General features: G+C 40.6%; 1 protein-coding gene across 1 annotated transcript; it reads left to right on the top strand.

The window, feature by feature from the left end:
* Nucleotides 1–1,241: 1,241 nt before the first annotated feature.
* Nucleotides 1,242–21,795, top strand: LOC115048712 (protein crumbs homolog 1-like). The gene is made up of 13 exons (XM_029510413.1): nt 1,242–1,311; nt 8,217–8,912; nt 10,933–11,128; nt 11,955–12,094; nt 12,372–12,557; nt 12,649–12,762; nt 15,952–16,905; nt 17,126–17,667; nt 18,389–18,554; nt 19,680–20,541; nt 20,893–21,009; nt 21,176–21,302; nt 21,574–21,795. The coding sequence occupies exons 1-13, from the start codon at nt 1,242–1,244 to the stop codon at nt 21,793–21,795; spliced, it is 4,392 nt and encodes a 1,463-aa protein (XP_029366273.1).
* Nucleotides 21,796–26,750: the final 4,955 nt, after the last annotated feature.

Raw genomic sequence — 26,750 nt, 5'->3', positions numbered from 1 at the left:
AGCGACAAAGCCAAGCTGCCTGCTCCTCCATTGCTCCCCTAATCTTTGATTAAACTTTTATTGTTGTTGTTGTTGTTTTTCTGATTGCAGCAGGTTGGAGTTAAGCCTTATCCTGGATTCAGAAGAAATGGATGGGGGTTGTGCGGCTGGTTTGGGGATGGGTGTGGGGAGTGGGAGTGGAGGTTAGTCAGGCCTTAGTCTAGCCACCAGAGAGGCCTTTGCCAAAAAGATAGGGCTGGATTAAGCCCCTTCTACAGAAGGTAGGGTGGGGGTGGAAGTTGAAAGGACTGGGAACAGCAAACGACTAGCCAATGACCACATCATGGGGTAATTTCGACGATAATTAGAATTTTTCGATTATTGATGCCAACAGACTTTAGAGGGGACAGAACATAAAAGTCCTAAATTTATTTTCTTTTTTGCTGACCAGTATGAAGTGGATATAGGTTATCCATCAAATATCTAATCAAGCTCTATTTGTGTGTAAGACTGCTCTAGCTCTAAGACTGCCATCTACATGAGTATATGTATCCATTTTGTCAGTGCTCTGAAATATAGAAGTAACATATCAGACAATGGCAGCCTAAATTACAAAGACACATTCCGAGACAAACAAATACACGCTTTCAAAATAAAGGATGACATGGTTATTTATAATCTGGTTTGATTTGGTTTAAAGTGTTTATAATCTGGTCGTTTATATGACATAATCTGTTAAATAATAATGGAGTCCTAATATGTTAATGCCTCTGCATTTCAGCAGATATTCAACAGTGTAATATGTTATCTATTGAATTGGTCATTAAATAGAAATACAATTTCGTTTAGGATTCTTTTGTTTTTGAAATGAAGAGTCAAACAAAGAGCCTCAGGGTTAGGAACTGGCAAAAAAATGTTATTTGATGACAACAGCCTTAGTATTTGTGATGTAATATGAGTGAACCAGCGGCTGAGTGAGTGGAATCCAGTTGTCCGTCCCATGTTTTCCTCTCTGCTGGGGTGATTACTCTGCTTTACTCCAGCCCTGCTTGGTCCCCAGGGAGACGCACTCAACCTCCAACACACACTCGCACATACACGCATATATTCAAACAGAATGGTCTGTTATGGAGGAGCTGCCACTTACTCTCAGCAGCTGAGTATGAGCAGCCTGGATGGAGCGCTATGATGAGCCAGAGGAAGGACCAGTGGGCTGACAGCATCATTCTGCTCTGATTGGAAACAGCAAGTTGAGACTCAGCATGGATTTTGGAAGAATTTGGTCCTCACATCAGCGGACAGTGCTGATCACCATGATGATGTTTAAACTGGGTAAGTGTGCAACAGTTTGCTGCGACGACCAGCTCAGTTCCAGATTAACAGTCATCCATAGGAGGAACTCTTGGACAGTTTTGATTTCATTACATTTTAATCCAGATCTGTAGCTGGGCATACGTGTGTGAAACATGCATAGTTATACCATGTAATAACGAGAGATGTAGGTTTTCCGATAATTACAGGAAAATTCCTTTCCTGTAATCAACTGTATAAATTAATGGATTGATAAATTGTTTGCCCATCTATGGATAAAATAATAAAAAAAATATGAACACATACGATGCATGTTCTTTAGGTAGTAGGTAGGTAATCAACAAAGGTTAATTAAATGATTAATTGAAAGATTTTAATGACATGTTTCAACAGAAGTTTCAGCATCATTATTTGTATGAATGTTAGGAACTTGGAACCTAGTGATGTGATTTATCAGGACGCTATGTCTGATTGACCCTCTATGAACTAATTTAACTGAACTAAGTAGCTAGTTTGACTCATGACTCACTCATGTGTGATGAATTTGTAACTGGTGCAGCACCAGTCTTGCGGAGCGTCTGAGTTTGGGGGTGGGGGTGGTCGACCCCGTCAACTTATGGAACTCTGTTGACCCAGTTTTCCCGCGACCCTCGTTTATGTGAAGCGTCTGAGGCTTATTTGAAAAGGTAGCAGGCCTGCGGCCAGGATTGGCTGTGGGTGGCATTGTTAAGGATCACCATGGTAACGAGCTGGGCGTCCAGCTGCACTGCTGCGCAGCTTTTTTTGTCTCATCTTTGAATGGGAGGAATGATGGGTCTTAAGGAGTGTGGCAAGAGACCTGGCACTCAGCGCTTGAGAATTTAAAGAAGCAGACAGCAGCCAGAAACATAAGTAGGCGGAGCACATTCATAATAAAGATCAGGGTGACAGGATTTGCCAACTAAGGCAGGGGAATTGACTGTCAAAGGAGAAAAAAATCAAAGATTTTTATGTATGTATTTTAATATATTTTTTTGGCTTTAATGAAATTATATGAAACATGAAAAAATTCCAGAGAAACAATCCTCTCTTGCCTTAAGGGGCCTTGTTGATTGCTGCCATCTCCAGATGACTCACAGAGGAGACAAGTGCCTGTGAGGCTTTTCAGTATAAAACTGTGACTAATGCAGGGAAATTCATTCTAAGAGGTGCTAAAAGCCAAGACGCAAAGACTGATAATTCTTCTATGATGACTGTGTGCTTGTGGTGTAAATGCAATAAGACTTACAATTCTTCAAAATCTTTTCAATGATTTCAAATGAAAGTTGAAAAAAAAAGGTCATTGTTTTACCTTGAGAATGCTTAACTTTGAACCCAAATGAAGCATTGTGTTAAAGGTGACTCAACTCAGCAAAGAGACAAAAGGATATTGGTCTTGACTAAGTGTGTAACTGTGTGTGATTCAGGGAGGATATGAGCTTTTTTGTGTTAAGGAGAGCAACCAACTGCAGGGCTGCCAGGCTCATGTCGTGAATCAGTAAAATTCCTCTGAGCTCAACTTGGGCTTTAGCCAGGGGCATCCCTTTCTCTGTGATTCGAAACTTAGCTGCTTCCTTTGGCCTGCAGCGTGACGCTCTGATGACTTTGATTGTGCTGCTGTTGCCGTGACAAGGGGTAAACGCTCACCGTCTCCCTTCCCCCACCCCCTGCACCTGCAAAGAGCAAAGCAAAATCCAACATTTTTTTTCCCTAATTTGAGTCTTAGTCATGTGGGTTATGTGAACCCCATCAGGTAAAGAAATCCTCTTATGGGATGTTCGTTCAGTTTCAAAGGTCTTTAAGGTTTTCAAAGGTCTACTGACCTAAAAAAGAGGAATACCAATGTGTCAGTCCATCTGTCAAACTGCCAAGTCTGGGGTCTCATTGATATCCAATAAATTTCTCAGCTAATAACTGGGTATGGCATTAGTAAAGTAAATTAACACTTTACTCAAAATGGGGGAAATAATGAAATTGTTGCAGAAACTTTTCAACAGCAGAAATTCAATATAAAAGTTGAGGACCTCTGAATGAACACAGAGACAACTGAATAAAAAAAATAAGCCACGGTTAAAGTATTTTAATGCTCTGCTCTTTAATCAGTATATTTATGTTTATTTATATTCAACATTATTATTAATATTTATTTAACAGAGTTACATTGTGTGAACATACATATACACATAAAACTCAGGGAAAAAAACACAGTGTGAATTAGCCAGGAGGTTATGACAGGAATAATTAAATATGATCATAGAAACTATAAAATCAATAAAACAGACATAAGAAAGTCAAATAAAGGCATCAAGGTCAAGACCAAGTAGCTTAATGTTATATTTTGAGGAGTGATTTAAACGTGGGCACTGTCTCATCTCCTTGAGCAGAGCAAACCAAATCTAGGGGTTCATGGTTTTATTTGAATTTGCCTGAGGATCTGAGGCAGTGCATTCAATTGTGAGGGAATAGCAGTTTGCAGACATGAGGAGGGATTTAAAAGTGATTTAAAGTGTTTTAGACTCATTTTTAAATGCAGCCACGGATTCACAGCGTTGACTGCAGAAAATCCGATCCTCACCTGTCCAGTTTTGGTGAATCTCTGTAGAATCACGATGAGGTCTCTGGGCAGAGTATGTGGACTGTAAGCAGCTCTGCTCAGTGTTATTCTTGGCTTGAGATGCTGGTACTACTCAGTGCCAGGAACCAACCCCGTCCTGCAATAATGTATGAGGTGCTCTGACGGCTGGGGAGGGGGGCTGTACGTAGGAGGCACAGTTATCAGCTCCCTGGAATGTGTCAGGGCTTGTTTGGGTCTTCATGGGGGGCTGAAGACTGAGGTGACCCTTGCTGCCCTCATCAGACCAGGGGAGTCATGTGATCACAGGTGGTTAAAATTAAAGTGCTTGAATCTGAGTTCACCTTTCCAGGTCTGCTCCTAGGAGTATCAAGTCCTTGATGACATTGGAGGCGAAACAGTATAAATGATTTCAATACAAGTGTGAAACAAAAGAAGGAGGTGAAAGAGGGTGATACATAAAGATGATGTAAGACAGAGGCAATGACACCTCTGAGATAAGGAGAAAAAACATGAAAAACCATCTTACCATTCAGCTTTACTATAAAATTAACATTCCTGTCTTTCCTGTGGGACATGGCAAAATGATACAGCCACAGTATTTCCACATTTAGTTTAGTTTCATTTAGTTTTTCTAACCTGATATGAACTTCATTGTCATTAGGAAAAAAAAAATGTCCTGTTTGTCCAAGTGATTTAGCATGATGAAAAAACTAAAGCCAACCAATTACAAAACACTGCATTGCAAATATAATGATGTATTTGTGTACAATAATTTCAATGATTTCTGAATCTACTTATGTTTTTTTATATCTGCATGGATTTGCTGAATTACTTTAGAACTTAGTCTAAAAAGAAACACTTGTAAATAAAAGAGTAAATTTACAATAGCAAATAATTACACACAAGACACACATTGCAACATTGACTTTCACTTTGTATGAATCCAGCAACAATGCACACAGACGTTAACAATCATAACGACATTTTAATAGTCATCATAAACGAATTCGCTCAGTTCAGGTTGTTAGTCACTTCACCTTCTAACACAGAAGAAGCTTTTCGTCATACACTTTTTTTTTTTCGAGCAAACTAGCTTTCAAATTTAAAGTGGAAACACAAAGAACATTGTCCTTTACAGTATTTAGCAGGTACTGCAAGTGTGGTAGTGGTGTGATGTGAAGAGGAAAATAAAGGGTGTGACAGCAGATGCATGTGAAAGGAACTGGAGAGTGTCAAAGTGGACGCAGTTGGAAACGAGGAATGTAGGTGTTTGAGGGAAATTATGAGCTCATTGTTACTTCGCTCTTGTTGTTGACTTTATGCCAGCAAAAGAAGAGATCCTCTTTGTTTGATTTTATACAGAAGATACTGTACTGTAGGTGACAATCGCACACCTTGTTTGGCAGCAGAGAAGAAAAACTAGTGTTATCGTGATTTCTCCACCTTAGGGGGGTGGGGGGGGGGGGGGGGGGGGGGGGGGGGTTACAAGAATTTTGAAGATACTTAACGTAACCTGAGAAGTTGTAAACTAAATATGCTATAAAATAAATCCTTGATCAAGCCAGGACACCACCAGCTTACCTGGTATGGTGTCAGCATTAACATATAGTGGCTAACATTAAAGCTAGAGTTTTGTTTTTTTTTTCATATTTTTACTGTTCCAAAATGCATCAAAGGTGGAGATGTTCTGCCAAACACATCTTTGATCCAAACTCAGATAAAGCCTTTGTGCCAGCATCTCCTTTCCAAAAAAAAAACCAAAAAAAACAGCAAAAACAACAACAACAGAGAAGCTATTAATCAATACATAGATGCTCTTTTTTATGGTATGGTGCCCTCGGGGACTGAGCCTTCAAGGTTGTTGCTAGCCAATGGAAGACGTCACTATGACTGCCCCCTTCCTTCAGGCAATGAATCAGCTCTGCTCATTGTTCCTGCTCAGTAGCTGCTGCTTCGGTAGCTACCATTAGTTATCATTCCACACTTCTAACCATTACTTCTTCTGCTAAAAACCGCATTTCCCCCACTTCACATTTATAGTTAGGAGGCTGTGATCACTGTATGTTTTGTTTGTATTTTCCATGGCATCTTCTCTTCTCTTGTTCTTTTCTTTCCCCCCCCTTCTACCGAGCCCCCCTGCCTCTTCTCTCCATTACGCTTGCTTTCACTGTACCCTGTACCCCCACTGTACCCCCATTGCCTTTTTCTCAACCCAACCGGTCGAGGCAGATGGCCGCCCCCCCTGAGCCTGGCTCTGCCCAAGGTTTCTGCCTCTTAAAGGGAGTATTTCCTTGCCACTGTCACCTAGTGCTTCCTCTCAGGAGGATCTGTTGGGTCTCTTTAACAACTTCATAGCGAGTTTGATCCAGACTTGCTGTATGTGTAAAGGGCTTTGATGTAACCTTTTAAGGTTTGGCGCCGTATTAATAAGTTTGATTAGACATGATTTGATTTGACAATGCACACAACAACAACGTCAGTGAAGGGGTGGAGGAATATAACAAAGCAAGGAGAGGTGAAGGCTCACAGGTACTTCATTAGTTTTAGCTTGAACCATTGGATCTTGCTGCACATTGCAATTTTAACACAAGCTTCACACACAGGGTCCCCAAGAGTATGAGACTTCACTACACTTCATTCATCCAGCAACATATATGATCACAAGAATGAACTTAAATGAGTCAACTTTTTTTTAACAGGTCAGTGGATCATCACATCTAAATTAGTTCTTTCTCTGAATTATTGAGGAAGCGCCTTGTATGAAGTTAGAAATAAAGTGGAACTGGAAACTCAGTCGGAGTAGCATTTATCCTGTATGCAACATGAATATCGAGAGCAATTTCATAGCAATCCTGCTATCAAACACATTGTCACAAAATTAACAATCAGGGTTTCAGGTATCTCAAATTCAATATTTCTTATGTAGAAGTGGATAGTGGTTACATAAGAATTGTCAAGAGGGTAAAAAAAAAAGAGAAGAATTTCCTTTTAACAAATATGCACAACTATTGCATTGCAACAACTATGAGGCTTTCCTTCTTTGGATCATTCTTTTTTTGAAATTAGGATTATGGCTGAAATGCTCAAATGCCACTACTGATCTACATGTTAGCATCTCCCTTGTGTAAAAACAGTTATGAGTGAAACATTCATAGTCAGCACTGACAGCTGCTAGATCCTTCATGTAATAAGTTTACTAGTAACACCATCTGCTGTGGTTCTAAGTCCAGAGAAAAGAGGGGCTTGGTGCACTTCATCACCCGAGGAGTCATAGTTAACTCACTGCATAAACTCTATGGCAGCCAAATCTCACAGCGAAAAAGCATTCTCTCAGTTGCATGGCTGCAAGAAGAGGTACTCAATTATTATAAACCATTCAGTCTTTTGGTAAAAATTAATATTTATGAAAATATTAATGTTACATCCATAACTACTGTAGACATTGAATTATTAAAATTCAAGTTGTCATTTTGTACCATTGGCACTTAATCCTGAAACCATTTTGTGTCAGAAATCAGTATTAACACATGGTTCTTGGCCACCATGGCACAAAAAGCTGTTCAAAAAACTTCACATGTTCAGGGTTTACAGGACCTTTTTCTTTCTTTTTTGTGAAACAAGACAGCTGCTATTACTGGGAAATGCATTGAATGAATTAGTTAGTTGTGATCGTGGAACAGAAAGTAAAACTTAAAGCCAAACAACTGAACCAGTAGTGTGAGAGATGTCTGTGTCCACATAACTCAAATGGACTTTTATTCATTGCCATAATCAAAATATACATTCATTTATGCACAGTAACCATCAGAATTCAGACTAAAAGTTCAAAATTAACCACCAAGTCACAGCTGAATACAACGCACATCACAGATTGATCTTGTAAATGTGACAGCATTACTTAATTATTATACACAAAATTATTAAATAGAAAGTAGGTAAACACTTGAAAGATTAACACACTGGAGACATTGCCCTTGTACTTGCCTTGACACTTATTGTCCAAAAAAGAAAAAAAAAAAAAGAAAAAAGAAAAAACTATTTTAAGCAGACAATCAAAAGAACTTAATTTTTTAATACCCATAAACACTATGAGTTAAATTTCAGGTAAACTTTATATCTCTGTTATTTATATCATATCATCATGTGATTAACAAACACATTTTGTTTAAATACATGACTGTAGATAGGTTTTAGGTAGCTTCAAGCTAGAATTTGAAATGAACCTGAATTTAGGGTTTACTGAATGAGCAGCAATGGGGAACGGTCTCCCTCCTTTGCAGTTTGGGATTTGAACATTTATTATAGACTCATGTTTCCTTTCTGCATCTTTCAGGTCTTTTGTGCACTGTTGCTGCAGACGGTTGCCTCTCATCTCCCTGCCAAAACGGTGCCACCTGTCTGGACCACCTGGGTGACTACAAGTGCCTGTGCCCCAAAGGACCAATATGGTACATGGGCAGAAATTGTGATGAGCTGTATGATGCCTGTTTCATGGCACCTTGCACCAACTGTACAAGCACACCTGGGACCAATGAGTTCACATGTCACTGCCCGGACGGGTTCACAGGTTACAACTGCACCCAGGACATTGATGAATGTCACAGCAATCCCTGCAATGGTACCAAGTCCTACTGTGTCAATGGGATCAACAGATATTCCTGCCACTGTCCCATTGGATTAGGAGCAGATGACTGCCTGAGCAATGTGACCACTTGTTCAGAGGACACATGTCAGAATGGTGGCACTTGTGTGGACATCCCTGACACTGGACACCAGTGCCAATGTGCCACCGGGTTCCAAGGGATAAACTGTGAGGAGAACATTGATGAATGCCAGTCTGAACCCTGTCAGAACGGCGCCATTTGTAAAGATGGGGTTAACGCGTACCAGTGCTTCTGTGTGCCAGGGTTTCAAGGTTACCACTGCGACTTGGACATAAATGAGTGTGCCTCCCGACCCTGTCAAAACAATGGCACGTGTCTGGATGAGGTGGATCACTACTCGTGTGCCTGTGCTGCAGGCTTCAAAGGTAAGACAGTGTGTATGGTGTTTTATAGGTTGTGGAAATTTATGTTCATGATTGAGAGATTCTTGGATAACAATTTTAGTTAATAATAATAGTTCATTTTAGTTAAACCAAAGGAACATATTTTTCTTTATTTGGAACGTAATATTGTGTTTTCTTTTGCTTCTTTTGCTCATGTTGAGGATGTTCATAATCAATTATCATCACAAGTATTGCAGACACCTCATGCCTTTGGAAACATCAACACAATACCTTATTTTGCGGACCATAAGGCGCACCAGGTTATAAGGCACACGATAAAACATCTAAAGTGAAGCACAGTACATACCGGTATTACAAAAAGCGGTGGAGGTAAGCGTACTGCGTACTGTTCTCTGATTGGTTTATCACTGCCAGCGATAGCAAACACCTGAAGTTAGTGTGACGTTGGACAACGTTGTATCCCAACATTTGATTAGTGGGGTTAAGATACGGATTTGAAAATTGGGTTTGCGTTAAAAACCGAACGTGTAATTATAGTAAGGTAACACTGACTAAATGTTGGACGATGGTTGGTTGCCAGCACTACATAATTAGTTATCTAACGTTGTCTGACGTTGCAACCCATATCGACCCATATTTTACCGACCTAGATTTTTGAGTGCAGTGAACCACATAACATTGGTTCGAGGTCAGTAAGCACAACAAGAAATCAAACATAAGGCTCACTGCCGATTTTTGAGAAAATTTAAGGATTTTAAGTGCGCCTTATAGTGCGAAAAATACGGTACTTTACCTTTTCCCCATTAATGCAGTAACTTATTAAAATTCTTCATTTCATAGCTTCATAAAGTAACTCTACATTGCACTGGCCTATATACAAACACTGACCAGTTGAGCTGTCCTCAGTCTTTCCTCTACTATTGTAAAGGGATTGTTTTGTGGGAGTAAAGCAGGGACAGGAGTGAAACACAATCCTGTGTCTGCATCTATAGTAGCCATCCATGTGATGGATTGATGTGTGACTCCAATCACTTTATGTGGTTGGCCAGTGCTTATGTCCTTTGACCTTTTATATTTGGTGACTTAACTGTCATCCTGAGCTTTGTTGTGTTTAAGATGCTTCACTATAATCTTGCTTTAGTCACACCTTATTTGCCATCACATGGATCTTTTATTGTATTCAAACATAGTGTTGATGAGTTCAGTCCCTAGACTGCATTTTAAAATGGATGTCGACAATGTTGAAAAGGGACGTCAGTGCTGGAGAGCCTAGAACCTTAATTTTAGTTATAATGATCATAGTTTTTAGGTTCAAGTCCTCGTCAATACAACATGATGTTACATTTTTTGAACGATGGTCCCGTAAGTGGGGTATATATTAACGTGACTAATGCATACTCTGACTACCTGAAAGTCAGAATAGAGCACAGAGCAGATAAGATTACCACCTCCTCCAAACGTGCTTTGTTTTTTTTTTTTTCAAAAAGCCAAGATGATTTCATTCAAATTACAAATCAGAGATTTCACAAAATGTTTGGTAATATTACAGTGGGTTGCCACTTAGTTGAGCTGTTTCCAGTCTTTTGGATTCATAGTTTGCCAGTGTTAACATCAGAAAAGATAAGCACATAAGCTCTGTATAAGCTCTGTATGTATTTAAAGCACATTGAATTTCCTTTGTGTATGAATGCACTATATAAATAACCTTGCTTTGCTTTACATAGAATCATTCAATATCAATGTTTTTGGCTGCAGCTCAGGTTAGCCAGCTGGTGTTGTGCAATATGAGTTCAAAATGCAAAGGCAACAGGACACATAAAAGAAAATGTACAAAGAGAGGAATCTATGAACTGCTTCTCATTTCAGTTATAAAAAAAATCTTGCATGGCTGCTTAATTAGCATTTGTGTTGCTGTTGCCCATATGCAGCTGAGCTCTTGGTAGCTATAGTGTAATTGTGTTGTATCTGTACTTGTGTTAATTAGGTGTGTTGCCAAGCTCATGTCTTGGCCTGTTGCCAATTATGTCTTTGTTCCCTTCAGGGATTAACTGTGAAGTGGAAATTGATGAGTGTGAGATGAAGCCCTGTCAGAACGGCGGCACATGTCAAGACTACATCGCTGCGTACAGGTGTGAGTGCGTGGTCGGCTTTCAGGGCCAAGACTGTGAGGTCAACATTGACGAATGTGCCAGCTTGCCCTGTCTGAATGAAGGCAGGTGCATAGATGGAGTCAACAGGTAAGACACACCTGTATTTTACACTGTCAGCACTAATCTGGCCTTAATGTAGTTTGAAATAGTCCTGTTTTTGGAATACAACAACCACATGTATAAGCAGTTACACATACCTGAGCATGGAAGCACAGTATGGGCTGGAGTGCAGCTGTATGTAGATGTATGCAGATGAAGTATAGTGCAAATGAAAACAAGCTAAGTATACAACATCTAAGTAAGAAAGTAAGTAAGTAACATTTTCATAGACATATGTCAAGTGATCAAGTGATAAAAAAACAAACAGAAACTGTTGATTTGCACAGTTGATTTGCTTGACAGATTTGTCATCTGATATCCTGCTAATTACCAGACAGTTCAAATTTGCCAAATGATCTTAGAATTAAAGTTAAAGTTAAGTTGTTACAGATCAGTGTAAAAATAAAAGAGAACTGGTACTAATTGGTGCAAATTCCTCTCTCTCTCAGTCTCTGTGATGATATGTCACACTTCAGCCTGGTAAGGCTGAAGTGTCATCCAGCAGCGTGTTGTGTCAGCCTGGTGCATTAAAGTTGACCAGGGATAAAAATTAATCCACTGTCAGTCAGTGATGACTCATTAAAGGGCTGGAGGTGCTCATAATACCTGGTGCAGTAGTAAAACCGATTGGAACAACATGGAGTCAGCAAGATGGGGAAATTAACCCTAACCCTAACCCTTTTATCATCTTTATCTCTAAAAAGGTGATTTCAAAGTGTATTTATCCATGATTTGGTAAACAAAAATAACTTTTTAAAAAATCCTCATCGTAGACAATGTCCACAGGTTCATTTGTATCTTTATTTTCTCCCAGCTATGAATGTGACTGTGAGGGGACGGGCTTTATAGGCGACCACTGTGAGGATGATATTCCTGAATGTGCTTCTGACCCCTGCAAACATGGAGCCACCTGCCTAGAGGGAACCAACCAGTACAAGTGCCTTTGTTGGCCAGGTATAGTTTGTTTCATGAACAAAAGACCTGAAGTTATCTGATCCCCAATCAAAACAGGCATTACACTCAAACTTGACAGAATCATGGAGTGAACAAGTGTTTTATTCTTAGTAGATGTCAGTCACCAAGGATAGTTGGCGGATCCCTGCTTCATATACAAAAATAAATGTGCAGGGTCAGCACAGGGTTTTATTTATAAAAAAAAACAAAAAACCTTCTAAATGAAAATTAAGCAATTAAACATTTATATATAGATTTGTTCGTGTGTATTTTCCAGGTTATGAGGGAGATAACTGTGAGTTGGATATAGATGAGTGTGAGCAACATCCCTGTGAGAATGATGGTCACTGTTTCCAACGATCAAATGCCCTGAACTATGGCACGTTACCTGAACTGAACACAGTCAGTTTCACATATGAAGGAGCTGTTGGCTTCATCTGCCGCTGTCAGCCTGGGTTCACTGGTAAGCCTGTGTACTGCAGTACCCCTTCAGTTTCTCATCACAAAGTGACAAGCGATTAGATATGACCCTGATGAGTTTCTTCCTCTTTCAGGAGACAACTGCTCAGTCAATGTGGATGAATGTGAGTCTGGTCCATGTCAGCATGGCGGAAGCTGCAAGGATATGGTCAACTCTTATCAGTGTGTGTGTCCAAATGGCTTCACAGGTAGGAGGAACCTCTTATCTGCTCTGAGTCTTATCTACTAAAATCCTCTTCCCTCACTGACAAGGTGGTGTCCTGTCCCTGTCACTGTTCATCTTCTAAATCACTCCTAAATTTAAAAATTACAACTCTTCCAACTCGATCGACCCCATAGGTAAAATTTCCCTTCCCTCTGAAATGACCTGTCTCTTGGACAAACTGGATCTTCATCATTATTGTTAATAAACATTAACAAACATGTGTTGAGCCTTTTAAACTGTTTGGTTTGAGGACAGGGTTAGCTTTTGTTCATAAATTCCCTCAAGGTTAGAGGACCTTTATGGTAAAGTAATACTGCAATACTGACCTGAATGTCTTTTGTGGCAGAATAGAAACCTTCACACGCAACAACAAAGGGTTAATCTTGCTAATGCTGATCATTCTTCATGGCAAGGCAAAGCATTAATTACTCATTAGAGGAGATTTATTTCCTCATCAGTCAAAAAAGATGCATTACCTCAAAACTGTGCCATAAACTGAACCCTTGAAATATAAGATATAGACTTCAACCCATGCTTCAGTACAAAAATGAGGAATGAGCTGTTAAAGGTGAACAAATCTTGTTTTCAGTTGCACAATTTTCAGGCCAGAACAGAATGTAGCATATGGTACAGGGGGTCGTAGCAGAAAACAACAAAGCCAATTAAAGGTGCCATATGTCAAGCATCCATCTTGGGCATTAAATGGGGGTCTCCTGGGAAATTGGTCGAGAAGAGGGGAGATTACAGTAAAGCTTCTTAACAGACGAATTAAAGCCTGATTAAAAACGGACAAAGATAATGCAAAACATTTTTTTTCCAAAGATATGAATTTTCCTCCGATGGCACAGTAGAGTATAAACATATCACCATTACTAACAGCCAGCAAAAGGAGAGAAAAATTCCATGCAGCTCAAAAATATGATTCCATGGCCAAAAGGCTGAGGTAGTTGACGCTGGCTGTTAATCCAGTGGAGATGAGCCCCTCTATGCCTTTTTCAATGAGCAGGATATGTTGCGTTGAGAATGTCTGATTTGGGGGGTCTTGATGTGTTATATAGGGGTTAGTTATCATCAGGTTATCTTTTAAAGGTAATTAGTTTTATCAGCTGCACTGTATGCTGGAAAATAATCACTCAGCTTCTTTCTTTGATAATGAAAGATGCAGATGTAAGAGAACTAAAATCCTTATTTTGCCTCAGATAGAGCTGAAAACTACCAAGTTGTAAAATACTGAAGACTTTAAACTAAGCTTCAGTTAGACAAACATGGGATATGAGAGGACATGATTAAAGTCACATTTTTTTCTGAATTGATGGAAACATTTGGGATATGATGTGATAAGATAAGAAAGATAAGATAAGAAAAGATAATCCTTTATTAGTCCCTCAGTGAGGAAATTTGCACAATGTAGCAGCAAAGAATAACTAGATAGTAAGATGAGGTAGAAAAAAGTTAACAGAAGTTAACAGAAACTATATATATATATATATATAATTTGGCAGGGAATTGGCAGTTGACTTGCACTATTCAACCGTGTAATTGAACATGGTGTGATGGATGGAGGGGTGTGTGGTCGGCAAACTACTGGGTTTGTTGTGTAGTCTACCAGCAGAAGGCAGGAGTGATCTGCATACTTTGAGACAAGCAGCCTCTCTCTGAGGAGCTCCCCAGTGCCACTGTCAGAGTGCCACGCATTGGACGATACATCTTCACAACATGAAGAGCACATGTGGCATGGTTTTCAACAGGGAAAAGTTACATCTCACACAAAAAGTTATGTATTACAAATTTATGATCCTATTTGTCAGTCTCATTAAACCTGACATGAACTACATATGGAATTTTGTTAAATAGTTTTACATTTTTGCTAATAAATCAAAAGTGCATTCTAATTGATATGTAAATGCTAGTAAAGCATTAATATTGGCTCCATATAGCAGTCTAGCTACTCTGAGACCCGGCCCACCTGAAGACTTGAACCTGCAGTGCCTCTTGTTGGTTCAACAGCTCCTTGCCACTAGTGGGCATCCACAGGCCAGCAGGCAGAACAGAGGGGACTGCAGGTCTGCATTCCTCTTGTCAAACTCTGAGCCAGCTGGAGCCTGGAAGCTTACCGCTCTGCTTGGGCTGGGCTGCAGACAGAGCAGGGGAGTGTGTGAGGGAGGGATTCAAGGAGGGATGGAGGAGAGAGAAAATAGGGAGGTAAAGGAAAACTGGGCAGGGCTGCTTTTTAATCAGTCCTGCCTGGCTGCTTGAAAGGGTGAAGTGACAGCATTTTTGCTTTCTAAGCTAGAGAGAGGGACAGCCAGTGTAAGAGAGAGAGAGAGAGCGCACCTGCTTGTGTGATTTCTGCCAAATAGCAGTGTGAGGAGCGTGCTGGCGGTTGTCAGTGGATCATGGAGGGACTGAAGTTGATACTACTGATGTATTGCTGCTTTGGGCCCCAGTGGCTGACAGGTACAGTATGGTACAGTACTTCTTCAAGACATAGAGGAAAGGTTGGCCTGCTCATGTGAGATGGCGACATCCTGGCAGAGATAGGATGAACAGCTTTAAGGTTCCTTGGGTGTAGAGTATTTTAAAGGACTATGTTAATGCAAGTTGACTGCTGCTGCCAGGGCTTAATGTTGAATGCTGTTTAATGGGGCAGCTCTGACCACAGAAACTAAGGGCAGGTAAGCTGTATGAAGGCACATAGAGCCTTTATACCTTAAAAAGGGGTTTGCACACACGTGTGTATTTTGTGTGTTTATGTGTATGTATTTCCGGGTTATGAGGGAGATAACTGCCAGGTGGACATAAGTGAGTTTAACAGTGTCCCTGTGGGAATGGTTGCAATTGTGACATGTAGAGCTTTGGTTGTGTTAAAGGGGGAATGCAAATCCAATTCACAACTGCGTTTTCTACTTAAACCCCATTCCCCCAGTCATTTCCTCATCTGCAAATGGCACTAATGTAAATATTAGTGCGGGACTTCAAACAAATCTGCCTGTTGATCTTTACATGTGCATGCTGAGCTCCATGTCTCAGAGTAATTTACTTTAGCGGGCAACTTTTCACCCTCCAGTTGCCTCCGGCCTGACCGATGATGTGAAAGATGTGGTGTGGCTGAGAAAGACAAATGTGAGGCATTGTTGCTGTGTTTTATAAATGTGATGGTCTCTCCATGCAGGCGTACACTGTGAAGTGGACATCAATGAGTGTGACAGTCATCCCTGCCAAAATGGTGCAACATGTGAAGATGCTGCCAACACCTATAGGTGTATCTGCCCGGAGCCAGAGCCTGGCCAGGAGCCCTGGGGAGGTCACGACTGTGACGTTCGCCTGGTGGGCTGCCAGCAACACCAATGTCAACACGAGGCAGGTTGTGTCCCCACACTGACTGAGGATGGAGAGCAGAGCTACACATGCCTGTGCCTGTCTGGTTGGACCGGAGAACGCTGCAACACCTCAACCACCTTCTCCTTCAACTCCAAGGGCTACGTCCACATGCAGCTGCCTTTTTCCAAAAACAGGACTAAGAGAGAAAGTGATGACCACAACCATGGGCTCTACATGCATCTCCGATTCAAGAGCACATTGCCTGACATGGTGCTGTATTACCGGGGAACCATGGAACAGTTTGTCTCCTTGGAGCTTGTCAGTGGTTTTATCCAGGCCAAGGTCAAGGCAGGGAAGGTGCTGCAGGTCATTCACCCTGGCCCAGTAAATGATGGACAATGGCACCAGGTTTTTGTGACCATGGATGAACGCCTGGTTCTGACTGTAAAAGGGCCTGGCTGTGAGGAAGGGTGTCAGGTGAAAAATGAAGGCCACAATCATCTAATTTTCCTCCAGCCCAGCTCTTTTCAACAGCTGTATATAGGGGGGGCACCACAAGAGTTTTTAAGCCATATGTCCAGTGGAACGGGGTTCATTGGCTGCATGGAAGACTTTCATGCTGACGGTAAGCTGCTTCTGCCGCAGGACCTCATCAGAGAGGAAAACCATGGCTTGGAACTCGGCTGCACCAAAAAAGACTGGTGCCAGGAGGACCCTTGCATGCAGCAGGGGGAGTGTATGGACATGTGGGTTCGTGCCCTTTGTCAGTGCCACCGGCCCTACTACGGAGAGAACTGTCAGAAAGGTGAGCGTTACCACTTTATTCCTCATAGGTTTTTATGAATACACTGAATGTTAACAGCAAAACTACCATCTGGAAACACTGATGAAAATACAATGATCTAAAAGTGGCTGACATATTCAAAACAGGATTGTTGTGTTTTTGAGGATGAAAAAGTGTAAGTGTTTGTGTGGATGACACATTGACAGCTTCATGCTTCCTACTCCCACATCTCCCACATCAGAATACAGATCCTGGACCTTTGGCCATGAGAACACCACCAGCTACTCTGTCTACAACATCTCGGAAAGCCATGGACACAACTTCACCATTTCTTTTTTCATGCGCTCTCTCAAACACAACGGTCTGCTTCTGCAGCTCAGTCGAGAGGGAGACCCCTACTTGACCATCTATTTGAAGGAAGGCACTGTTGCTATTTACAGCCCTCACACCACACTCCTGTCGGAGGCCAAATTTGTCACTGATGGCAACAATAATTTGGTGACTGTTAAGGTAAACAATGGCCATGTGGTTTTCCTCAAAGCAGGCATCCACCGTGCCTTAGGTAATGTGAGTATAGAGGCAGGGGATGTGGCATATGTTGGAGGGCTCCCTGTAGGCAAGAACATGAATGCCTGGGGTGGAAACTTCAAGGGCTGCCTGCAGGACATTCGGCTGGACCACAAACACCTGACCATCGAGGATTATCTAGAGAGGGTGGAAATTTACCAGGCAAGCAGAGAGGAGAGTGTGCTACAGGGATGCAAAAGTGATGACACTTGCAAGGTAAAAGAGAAAATACATAATATTTCTGCATGATCATCAGTTTAATGCAGGATAAACACACACACACACAAAAAGAAATGTGCAATGGCCAGGGCTTCTTCTGAAATGTCACTTTCTGCTTCTCTGCCTACTACTGCATATGTTACTTCTATGAGCACAACTTTTTCTGCACTGTAAAACAAATTTTAAGAACATTCATGGAAGCTCAGTCATGGAAGGAAGGATTAAGCTTAGAATTAATATTATCGATTGCTTTCATTTTTACTACTAGTGTAGAAATTATTTTTTTGTCCAATCTGGCATAAATCAAAATGTGGCTATTTAATTCGCCTGCCACTTTTTTTTGCGCAAACATACCAAATTTAATTACAGGCCAGTGATAGGCTGACAGTTTGACCAAAATACATGGCATAGATACATTATGTAATTAATGAAGCTGGATCACAATTAACATATCAGATATTGACACTGTATGCATCATATTCATACAAAGCTCTAACACTGAACTCATGCTAAATTGCGTAATCACCTTGCAGTGTTGCCCGATAGCTTCACTTTAATGCCTCATCCCTATTAACATTGTTCAGGTTTTGAATGCATTTGCTCTGCAAGTTAGAACTCAGTCCTCTCTGCAGCTTTAAGCCTTTGCGGTCGAATCAGGTGAGAGAGTTTACAAGTGATCATGATGGATTACATGATCACCCTGTTTATGTGTGTATAGGATGAGCCCTGTTTCAACGATGGACGGTGTCAGGTCACCTGGAATGACTTCAAGTGTGACTGTTCCATTAACTACTCAGGCCGGCTGTGTGAGACACAGCTGTGGTGCATCGGCAACCCTTGTTTTGACGGAGCACGCTGTGTAGACCTGCAAGATGGTTATGAGTGTGAGTAATCCTTTTGGTGTATATGTATATATAGAGCTAAGATTTGAAAAGTCTCTGAGGGTATCTTTAACAGTAAACAGTATAGACAATCTGCCAACATTAGACCCTCATTGACATCAAAGCAAATGTTTTTTAGCACAATCAGAGAAAGAAAGTCCATGACCTCAAAAAACCTGCATAAGGTAAGAAGAAAAAGGCTAAGCAGTCTAAGCAGCAACATAGATTATGGAGTGCAGTGTAAAATATTTTACCAGTATGCCAACACTTATATCCTACTCTGCCATGCTTTGAGATTTGATTTTGGTGTCACTTTAGCTCTCAGGACATATATCTGATTAACACACAGCTTTAAAAGGATGTTCCCCACACTGAATTCTGTGATTTAACAAATCCAAGATAACAATAAAATGGTCTTTTTTTCTATTTGGGAGTCAGCCCTGTGACTTACATGATTGATTTGGCTGCAGTTTTCAACCCTCCCCATTTAGCCAGGGTTGAGACCTGCATAACCCTACCACTGGTTTGTCTTGTGGTTGAGAGTTTAACTCGGGACCTCTGCATTCAAAGAATGCAGCTCTACCACTGAGCAAAGCCTCCAAGCTATTTTTGAATTCACTGATTCAAACAATATCTAAGCAATTTAATGCTGAACTAAACTAAAAGATGAAATAAGCGAAAAACTAATCATGTTTAATAGATCTGCGCATGGTAAATGCCCGTGTTTTTATAGTGCCATTCCTTCTGTATTGCTGGATAGCCATTAAAAATTGTCAAATCAAGGGCCAAAATGACAAAGCACTCTTATGGTTTTTATAAACCTGTCCCTGAAAAACAGAAGACCGCATCAAGTTCAAGTTCCTTGCACACAATAGAAACCTGCCACAAACAAAAAACAACAAATAATTCTCTTTCATCTGAGACAAGACCCGCTCTTTAACATTACTCTGCTGATTCTACTACTCTACTCATATAAGAAAGATAAAGTGTTGGAAGGTTTTTTGGAAAGTATAAGAGAGTTAAGAAAAATATATTTTCTTAAGAGACAGTGTGTTGCCTCCAGGGACAGCAGCTCATTAAGTGGTTTTTCAATCCAGTTTCAGTCCACATGATCTTTTCTTCCCGCAGGTTTAACTGAAGCCCTTTTTGAGGACAACTCTCTTCAGTATTTTGCCAACAGCTCTCTTCTGAGTCCTGTAACTAACATCACGATGAACATGCGAACCCGGGATGAGGATGGGATCTTATTACGGGCCACCGGCCGAGGCGAGATTTTCTGCATGGGTCTACTCAACTCATCCTTGCTCGTCAAACTGGACAGCGGGGTGAGCTCAGAGCTGCTTGCCTTCACAAGTGACAGGACCATTGCAGACGGCATGTGGCATCAGGTCCAGTTGACGATGGCTGACCCAACACAATCAGCATCCCGCTGGTATCTCTCCCTGGATGGGCAGAGAGTGGGTGGCAGCTTTGGCATTGGTGGCAACCTCAACTTCCTCAATGATACAAAAATCTGGCTGGCTGAGAAATATAAAGGATGTTTAGCAGAGGTGAGAATTGGTGGAGTCTACCTGCCGCTCCTTAATGTACCAGATGCCCCTCAGGTGGGCCGCTTCTCCATACTGAGTGGGAAAGAACCAATCAAAGGATGTCAAGGTGCCCCAGTCTGTGATTCACAGCCATGCCTCAACCAGGGTGAATGTCTGGACCAGTTTTATGAATTCAACTGCAGCTGCAGTTTGGGATGGCAGGGGCAGCTGTGTGAGACTGAGATAAACGAGTGTTCTTCAAGTCCGTGCGTATATGGGACATGTAAAGACCTTCTGGCAGACTATCAGTGTGACTGTGAGCCTGGATACACAGGGAAAGACTGTCAAGAGGAGGTAGACAACTGTCTTGAGATCAGCTGTGTGAATGGAGGAGACTGCATTGAAACTGTGGGAACTCACACATGTCTATGTCCCTCTGGATATGTTGGCAAGCGCTGCCAGTAAGTCCACAGCTTTCTATTTCTCTGCTTTTTTGGATGGAACGAGAACTCATATCCTCTAGTTACCCTTTTATTAATTTCTGCAGTTTTCCCAAGTTATATCCTTTTTTTAATGAGCTACTTTCAGGGTTGAATGATATACAAGAGCACACCACATGAACTACATTTTTCAATTGGACACCAGACATGCTGCAAATACTCATTACACACCAAAAGCTGTTCATGCAAAAATGTGTAAAACGTTGCATACTTTCAGTTGATGTGGTCACATTAAATTTCATTTTCATCTGCACAACAAATTATGATGGCGATATGTTTATTTTATGAACAAGGGGGTTTTGTGTCCAATAGATGGCGTTTCCCTCCAGTGGCATGTGACGCAACGGCCGAATGTCTTAATGGAGGGATTTGTATAGGAGGCAACTCTGGAGGAAACTGCACCTGTAAGCCTGGATACACAGGTGCCAGGTGAGAGCAGTACACAGTCCACTTCTCACTGTGCACCTGCGGCTGAGGAGAATTTGTGTCTGAACCATGATCAAATGTGAAGGTCATGTGTCATGTGAGAGTGTCTGTGTGTGAGCTGCATCTCTGTCAGTCAGTATTGTGTTAAAACCCTGCTGGTGTGTTTCAGGTGTGAGACAGAAATAGATGAGTGCAAATCCAGTCCTTGTCTCAATGGCGCCACCTGTCTGGACAGACTTAACCACTTCCAATGTGTGTGTGCACCAGGCTTCAGCGGTACGCTGTGTGAGAGCAATGTAAGTGAAAGAAAGGCCTATTCACACTGACACAACCTCTGATTCGTTCACTGCAATTGTTTTACAATGCATAATCTAAAAATAATAAACTTCACAGACACAAAAAAAAAATATATAAATCAAAATGCCATTAATATATGTTGCAATAATAAGTGGGTAAATGAAAATTGGATGGCCCTTAATTCTGGACTAAAATTGCTTATGGTGCTTATTAAAGAATTAAATTATTGTTTTCAACAGCACTTGACACTCAAGCCCTGTGCTTTTTCAGAAAGAGGAGCATAAGGAGCAGGTTCCCTGGCTTGCAGTGACGATTCCTTTGACCACCTTATGTGTGCTACTTGCCATCCTGGTGGTGTTCTTCCTCATCATGACGGCCCGGAAGAAGCGTCAATCAGAGGGCACGTATAGCCCCAGCTCACAGGAGGTTGCTGGTGCCAGACTGGAGATGGGCAGTGTCCTCAAAGTTCCCCCAGAGGAGAGGCTAATCTGAAGCCGATCCATGCACCTATATCTAAGACTTAAAAAGCATGCACTCTGCAGTGTCACACTTTTGGGCTTTGCCGCCTTGCAGACTAATGATGAAGGATAAGTTAATGACTAATTCTCTGCCTGGGAGAACTATTGACATTAAAACCTGGGAGTTGCACAGATAAAGACCAGAGGCTAAAGGTCCTGATTTATCAAGCTGTTTCACTTAAGAAGTGAGCGTGATCAAGGGATGGTCTCATGCTCAATGTCCACTTGCAAGGTCAAGTGATGGGAACATTATCAAGCCTGATTGGACCCAAATCAATGAAGAGGAACTGTATTAAAGAGCAACCCTAAACCTGTGGGTATTAAGAATTGTAGAATATTCACTGAAAATCCCTGATACTGAACTTCCCTGACACACTCTGTACTTCGATGTGAGAGCGAGTAATTCATCATTTATGGTTTAGCTAAGCAAAACCTTATTTGAATTCAAACCTCTCCCCTGCAGATTCCATATCTGACTGTTTTGGTAAGATGGTAAAGAGGAATGTGCACAGGGAGAAAAATATCTGAAACAAATTCTGTCAAATTGCATTTTAATTTGCATGAGAGTTAAGATCATAATATTATCATGGGAGCCCTCTCTTCACAGTGTACATCTTGTATTAGTATTACAAACGTACACAGGGGATGTCTGATTAATTGTTAGATTTTCCGGAGAGAAACTAATTTAAATTCCCTCTTTATCATGCTAGAGCTCCCTTGTTAATGCTAATTCTGCATGACTTCAGTTTTTCAGCCTAAAAGGTTACAGAACTCAATTCTTTTATCCCTTTCCAAAACAAATTTGACATTTTGTTTTGCTTTGCTGAATCAGTTTTTGTTTTTTTCTGTTATATAAAATTGTCTTGAGCACTGGTGCGTAAATATACTGTCCACATCTATGGGATAGGAGCATTGCATACTTGAAGGCGGTGCGCTTCCATTGTGCGTCTGCAGGTTTTCATTTATCCTCCATGTTACTTCACTTCACTATAAATTAAAACATTCAGGCAGTTCAGTTGCAGGGAAATATCTACTGTGTTCATAATTGCTGTTTTATATTGTCGATGTGCACTGTATGGCTAACAAGCTAACCACTTTGCCCATTCTTTTTAAATGCTGCACATATTGTGAGTGGTTTATCAATGTTTTTGCATTGTGTTTAATGTGTTACAAAAGTTGAAGTCACTGTATTTTCTTGTTTGTAATATCCTGAACAGAAACAGTATTTAATTGTAGAATTTTTGTTGTCATAGTCAAAGCCAATCACGTCAGTATTTGTGTACTAGTCTGTCGCTAGTTTAATGGAATAATTCACCTATTTTCATCATGCGTTTATTCCATTATTTACAAGAGAAGATTCTAGAACATGCTAAACAATTACCCATATAGGGTAAAACTCGGATAACTTATAAACAATGAGATACAAAAGAAAGCAACCATTTGCCATTTGCCTATTATCCTATGGAGGTTCTTGAGCTCAATCTGCTTTCTATAATTCAATATTGTTTCACTAGTACTCATCAGAGTGACTTACTCTAATAGTAATAACAATTTTAAGGTGTCTTCCTTAAAGTTAAGAGGCGTTAAAGTGAGAAGCAGGCCTTAGCACTCCATTGTCTTCCGATCCCACCATTCACTCGCCTTTCACTCTGTAGTCACTGGTGTTGTGCACATTACTAGACCGGATGTTATGACATCAGTTCAAATGGTGAGAAGAAAGCAATATGCAAGTCAAATGAATTAGTATAACACCAGTCAATGTTATTGAACAGAATGTCACATGCCATTTTAAAAGGGGTCATGTGCACTGTTGGTTTGTCACCAAGGAATTGTTTATTAATTTAAATTTTTCAGTTGACTTTACATGACCAAGTGCAACTGACCCAGTGTTGCTCTCATGTGGCCTGAATTGGTTCAACTAAATAGCCAAAAGTTTGTGAGAAACAGTAGAGGTACCACATACAGAGCATACAGTGATATTTTAGACAAGAGAATGCTGCCAACAAAAGCCAGTGTAAATGATCAAGTAGTGAAGGTGATTTGTACGTAGCCCCTGACCCCTTTTGCTTGTTGTCTTGATATAACACCTGTTCACACAGCAAAGAGTGATATCATTTTGCTTTCTCTGTAGAGTGGTATGAAAGCTACCATAAATGAAACCCAACACAACCACCTTAATTTGCAAATGCAAAAGTATTGAATTGAAGTGATTTTTGAAATGAAAAAAAAAGAGAAAAAAGTATTGAGTTTTGTCTTCAGTAAGTTATTGTACAGGACCATGTGCTACTGTGGAAGAATACAAGCGATTCTACCCCTCTTTATGTTTTTCTATCCAAGATACGCAAAACAATTTTTTCTGTTAATTAAAAGAGTGATGGGCAACCATTATTTACCGGCAAAAGCGAATTCACTGTATGTCAATCTCATGCCTGTATTTCTGACAGATGACAGCAAGATAATATGCATGTTTCCATACAAAAGGTTGCTGTGGTGAAGAAGTGATTATTTCTGGGAATGATTAGTGAGGATGTTGCTGCTTCTCCAAACACACTTCCATCTCTCTGATCACAGCTCTGTCTCACACTGTGATTTTCTGCAGTGCTAAAGTACCTTCAGAAATCCCTCATGACTGCGTGGCACGTATAAGTATGCGCATGATAAGAGAGTTTGAGCCTTCATGTTCTCCTGCATTTGTGAAACCTGAGTGTTCTAGAATTGTTTTAATGTCAGACGTTCTTCACCACATCATGGTATGAAAGAGCTATACATTGTTACATGATGATATACCTATAGGATGTGATCATATGAGAGGGACAGACAGATATTGCAGCTATGTACAGAATTATTTTACACTGGATTTGTTTCCACTGGAGCTGTACAATGTACAGCAAAGTGTAGATCAGTGCTTGATGAGTTCTATTCCAAAATATTACATCACACTTTGCAAAATATGAATAGTTTCCATATGTTTAGCAGTGAAAGCAATGGGTCGGTCCAGAACTTGCGCTGTAATTCACTCACAAATACTCACATTGTAAATCAAAATGTCCAAAAATTGGAAATTAGAAATATTATTATTGTAATTTTGGAATATAACTTTTCATTTGTACTGACGACCTTTGTTTTATAAGAGGATTTTATGATCTTTCTGTAGAGTAAGATGTATACTTTCAATTGAAGTGGATAGTTATGTGTTTATGGTAGAAAATGGCGCTTTAACTGGTATAAAAATGGATGAATGGAGTATGTTTTTAAATGTGTTTAAGGGAAAATAAAACTCAAAGGAAATGAGTTGGATGTTTTCACATTGAATATTCTCACAAAAAAACAAAAAACACATACACTACATACAACATACATACAACAACATACACAAACGCTATATTTTATATCAGAAAATAATTCATTAAATAAATTAAATTGGACTGACACAAATCAGACCCTTCACCTACTATGCACCTATGACACCGATGGACACATTTAGCTTTGTTTATATTGACCAAGCAAAACGTCACATTTGAGGATGCGTTTCATCGGTTTCTGATATTCAATAGTTTGCATATGCAAATACAAAACTTCTAGCTACAGATCAGAAGTACTACTTATTTTAGGAGAACTGATACAAAGGTACCAAGTTGTGATGGACTCAACTAATACACCCCCCTTTTGCAATGGAGATAAGGCTGCATGGATAATAATTTTGGAACTAGTCTGGGCTGTGGGCTATCGTGTCTTGTTCAGGGCCTCTGCATGCCTGATTGACAGAGCTAAAGTTCCAGATGTTGCATGAATATGATTACTCATTGAAAGTGATACAAAGCCTTTAAAAGGCTGGCCAGCCAGTTATCCAGGCACTTGGATAAAGACGCAGCCTCACTTCAAACCTTTTGGAAGGTCTCCCTGCTACTAGATGTTGTGACTGTGGTGAAGGCTGTAATAGGGTTAGAGAGCTCATTACTTCTGGATTGTAGTTCCTGCAGGAAACAGGCATTTGCTTCCTCTCTTTGGGGTTTTTATATTGACTGACTACATGAGGCTTTTGGTTGGATTCGATCCCACCATCACTCACAAGGCGTAGCCAATGAGCCATGACTTTGATAGAATTCAGAAAACACTACTCTGTTTCCTCTGTCCTCCCTAATGACATCTCCAAATAATGGACTGACCCAAGTGATGAGCACAATGCATTCTGTCTGAAAACCCCACGTTGTCTGTTAGTACCATAATATGTGTCAGTTCATAAAAGGCAGATGTGTTTCTGACTTATCTTGCGAAGCTGCATCAAAATAGTATACTCTGCAGCCTCTTTCCTGTGCTGCTTGCATTGGCTGCTAACTTACAGTTCAATAATTAGCTAGCATTAAATATGGTACATTTAAGTTAGCAGAAAAGTTTAGTAACAAATAGTTGTCTGCTCATTTCTTCCCACATGGTGGCACTACCATGACTCAAAATGCATTCTAGATCTGGTAGCACATCAAAAAATGGGTGGAAGAAAATTGATGGAATAATAACAGAGAACAAGGTAAGAAATAGTTTGGTGTTGAACATCTTCCATGCCCCTTGCCCTCCCCTCTCCCTTTGAAGATGTAATGGTGCATTCTTTTGTGTCTCTGAGTGACTCCCACCCATGGTGGCGGCTTACTAGGTCAGTGCTTCTCTTCCTAATGATCCAAGCAAAGCAGGACCAGCATCCTTCTCCTCCTACTCTACTCTGGGGGAGGAGGTGCCAGGAATGCTGGCATGAAACCTTGAAATTCTGTAACTTCAAAGCAAGTTAGAAAAGACTTGGGGACAGTCTCCAAAGACATTTCCAGTCAGGGTGACATTATGTGTTTTGGAGACAGCCTTAATAGAAATGGTGAAATATCAATCTATAATGAAACCTGAAAATAGTGAATTTAACTCTATCATGAGAAGCATGGGAAT

Source organism: Echeneis naucrates, chromosome 9 (genome assembly GCF_900963305.1).
Source record: "Echeneis naucrates chromosome 9, fEcheNa1.1, whole genome shotgun sequence".
NCBI lineage: Eukaryota > Metazoa > Chordata > Actinopteri > Carangiformes > Echeneidae > Echeneis > Echeneis naucrates.
The sequence above is the reverse complement of the archived record's forward strand: the minus strand, read 5'-3'. Positions and strand labels throughout refer to the sequence as shown.

Bases quoted from the DNA above. Each gene is read 5' to 3' on its own strand.
- LOC115048712 (XM_029510413.1), top strand. From the start codon at position 1,242: ATGGATTTTGGAAGAATTTGGTCCTCACATCAGCGGACAGTGCTGATC. The intron at 1,312-8,216 runs GTAAGTGTGCAA...TGCATCTTTCAG, and splicing joins CATGATGATGTTTAAACTGG to GTCTTTTGTGCACTGTTGCT. The intron at 12,558-12,648 runs GTAAGCCTGTGT...TTCCTCTTTCAG, and splicing joins CTGTCAGCCTGGGTTCACTG to GAGACAACTGCTCAGTCAAT.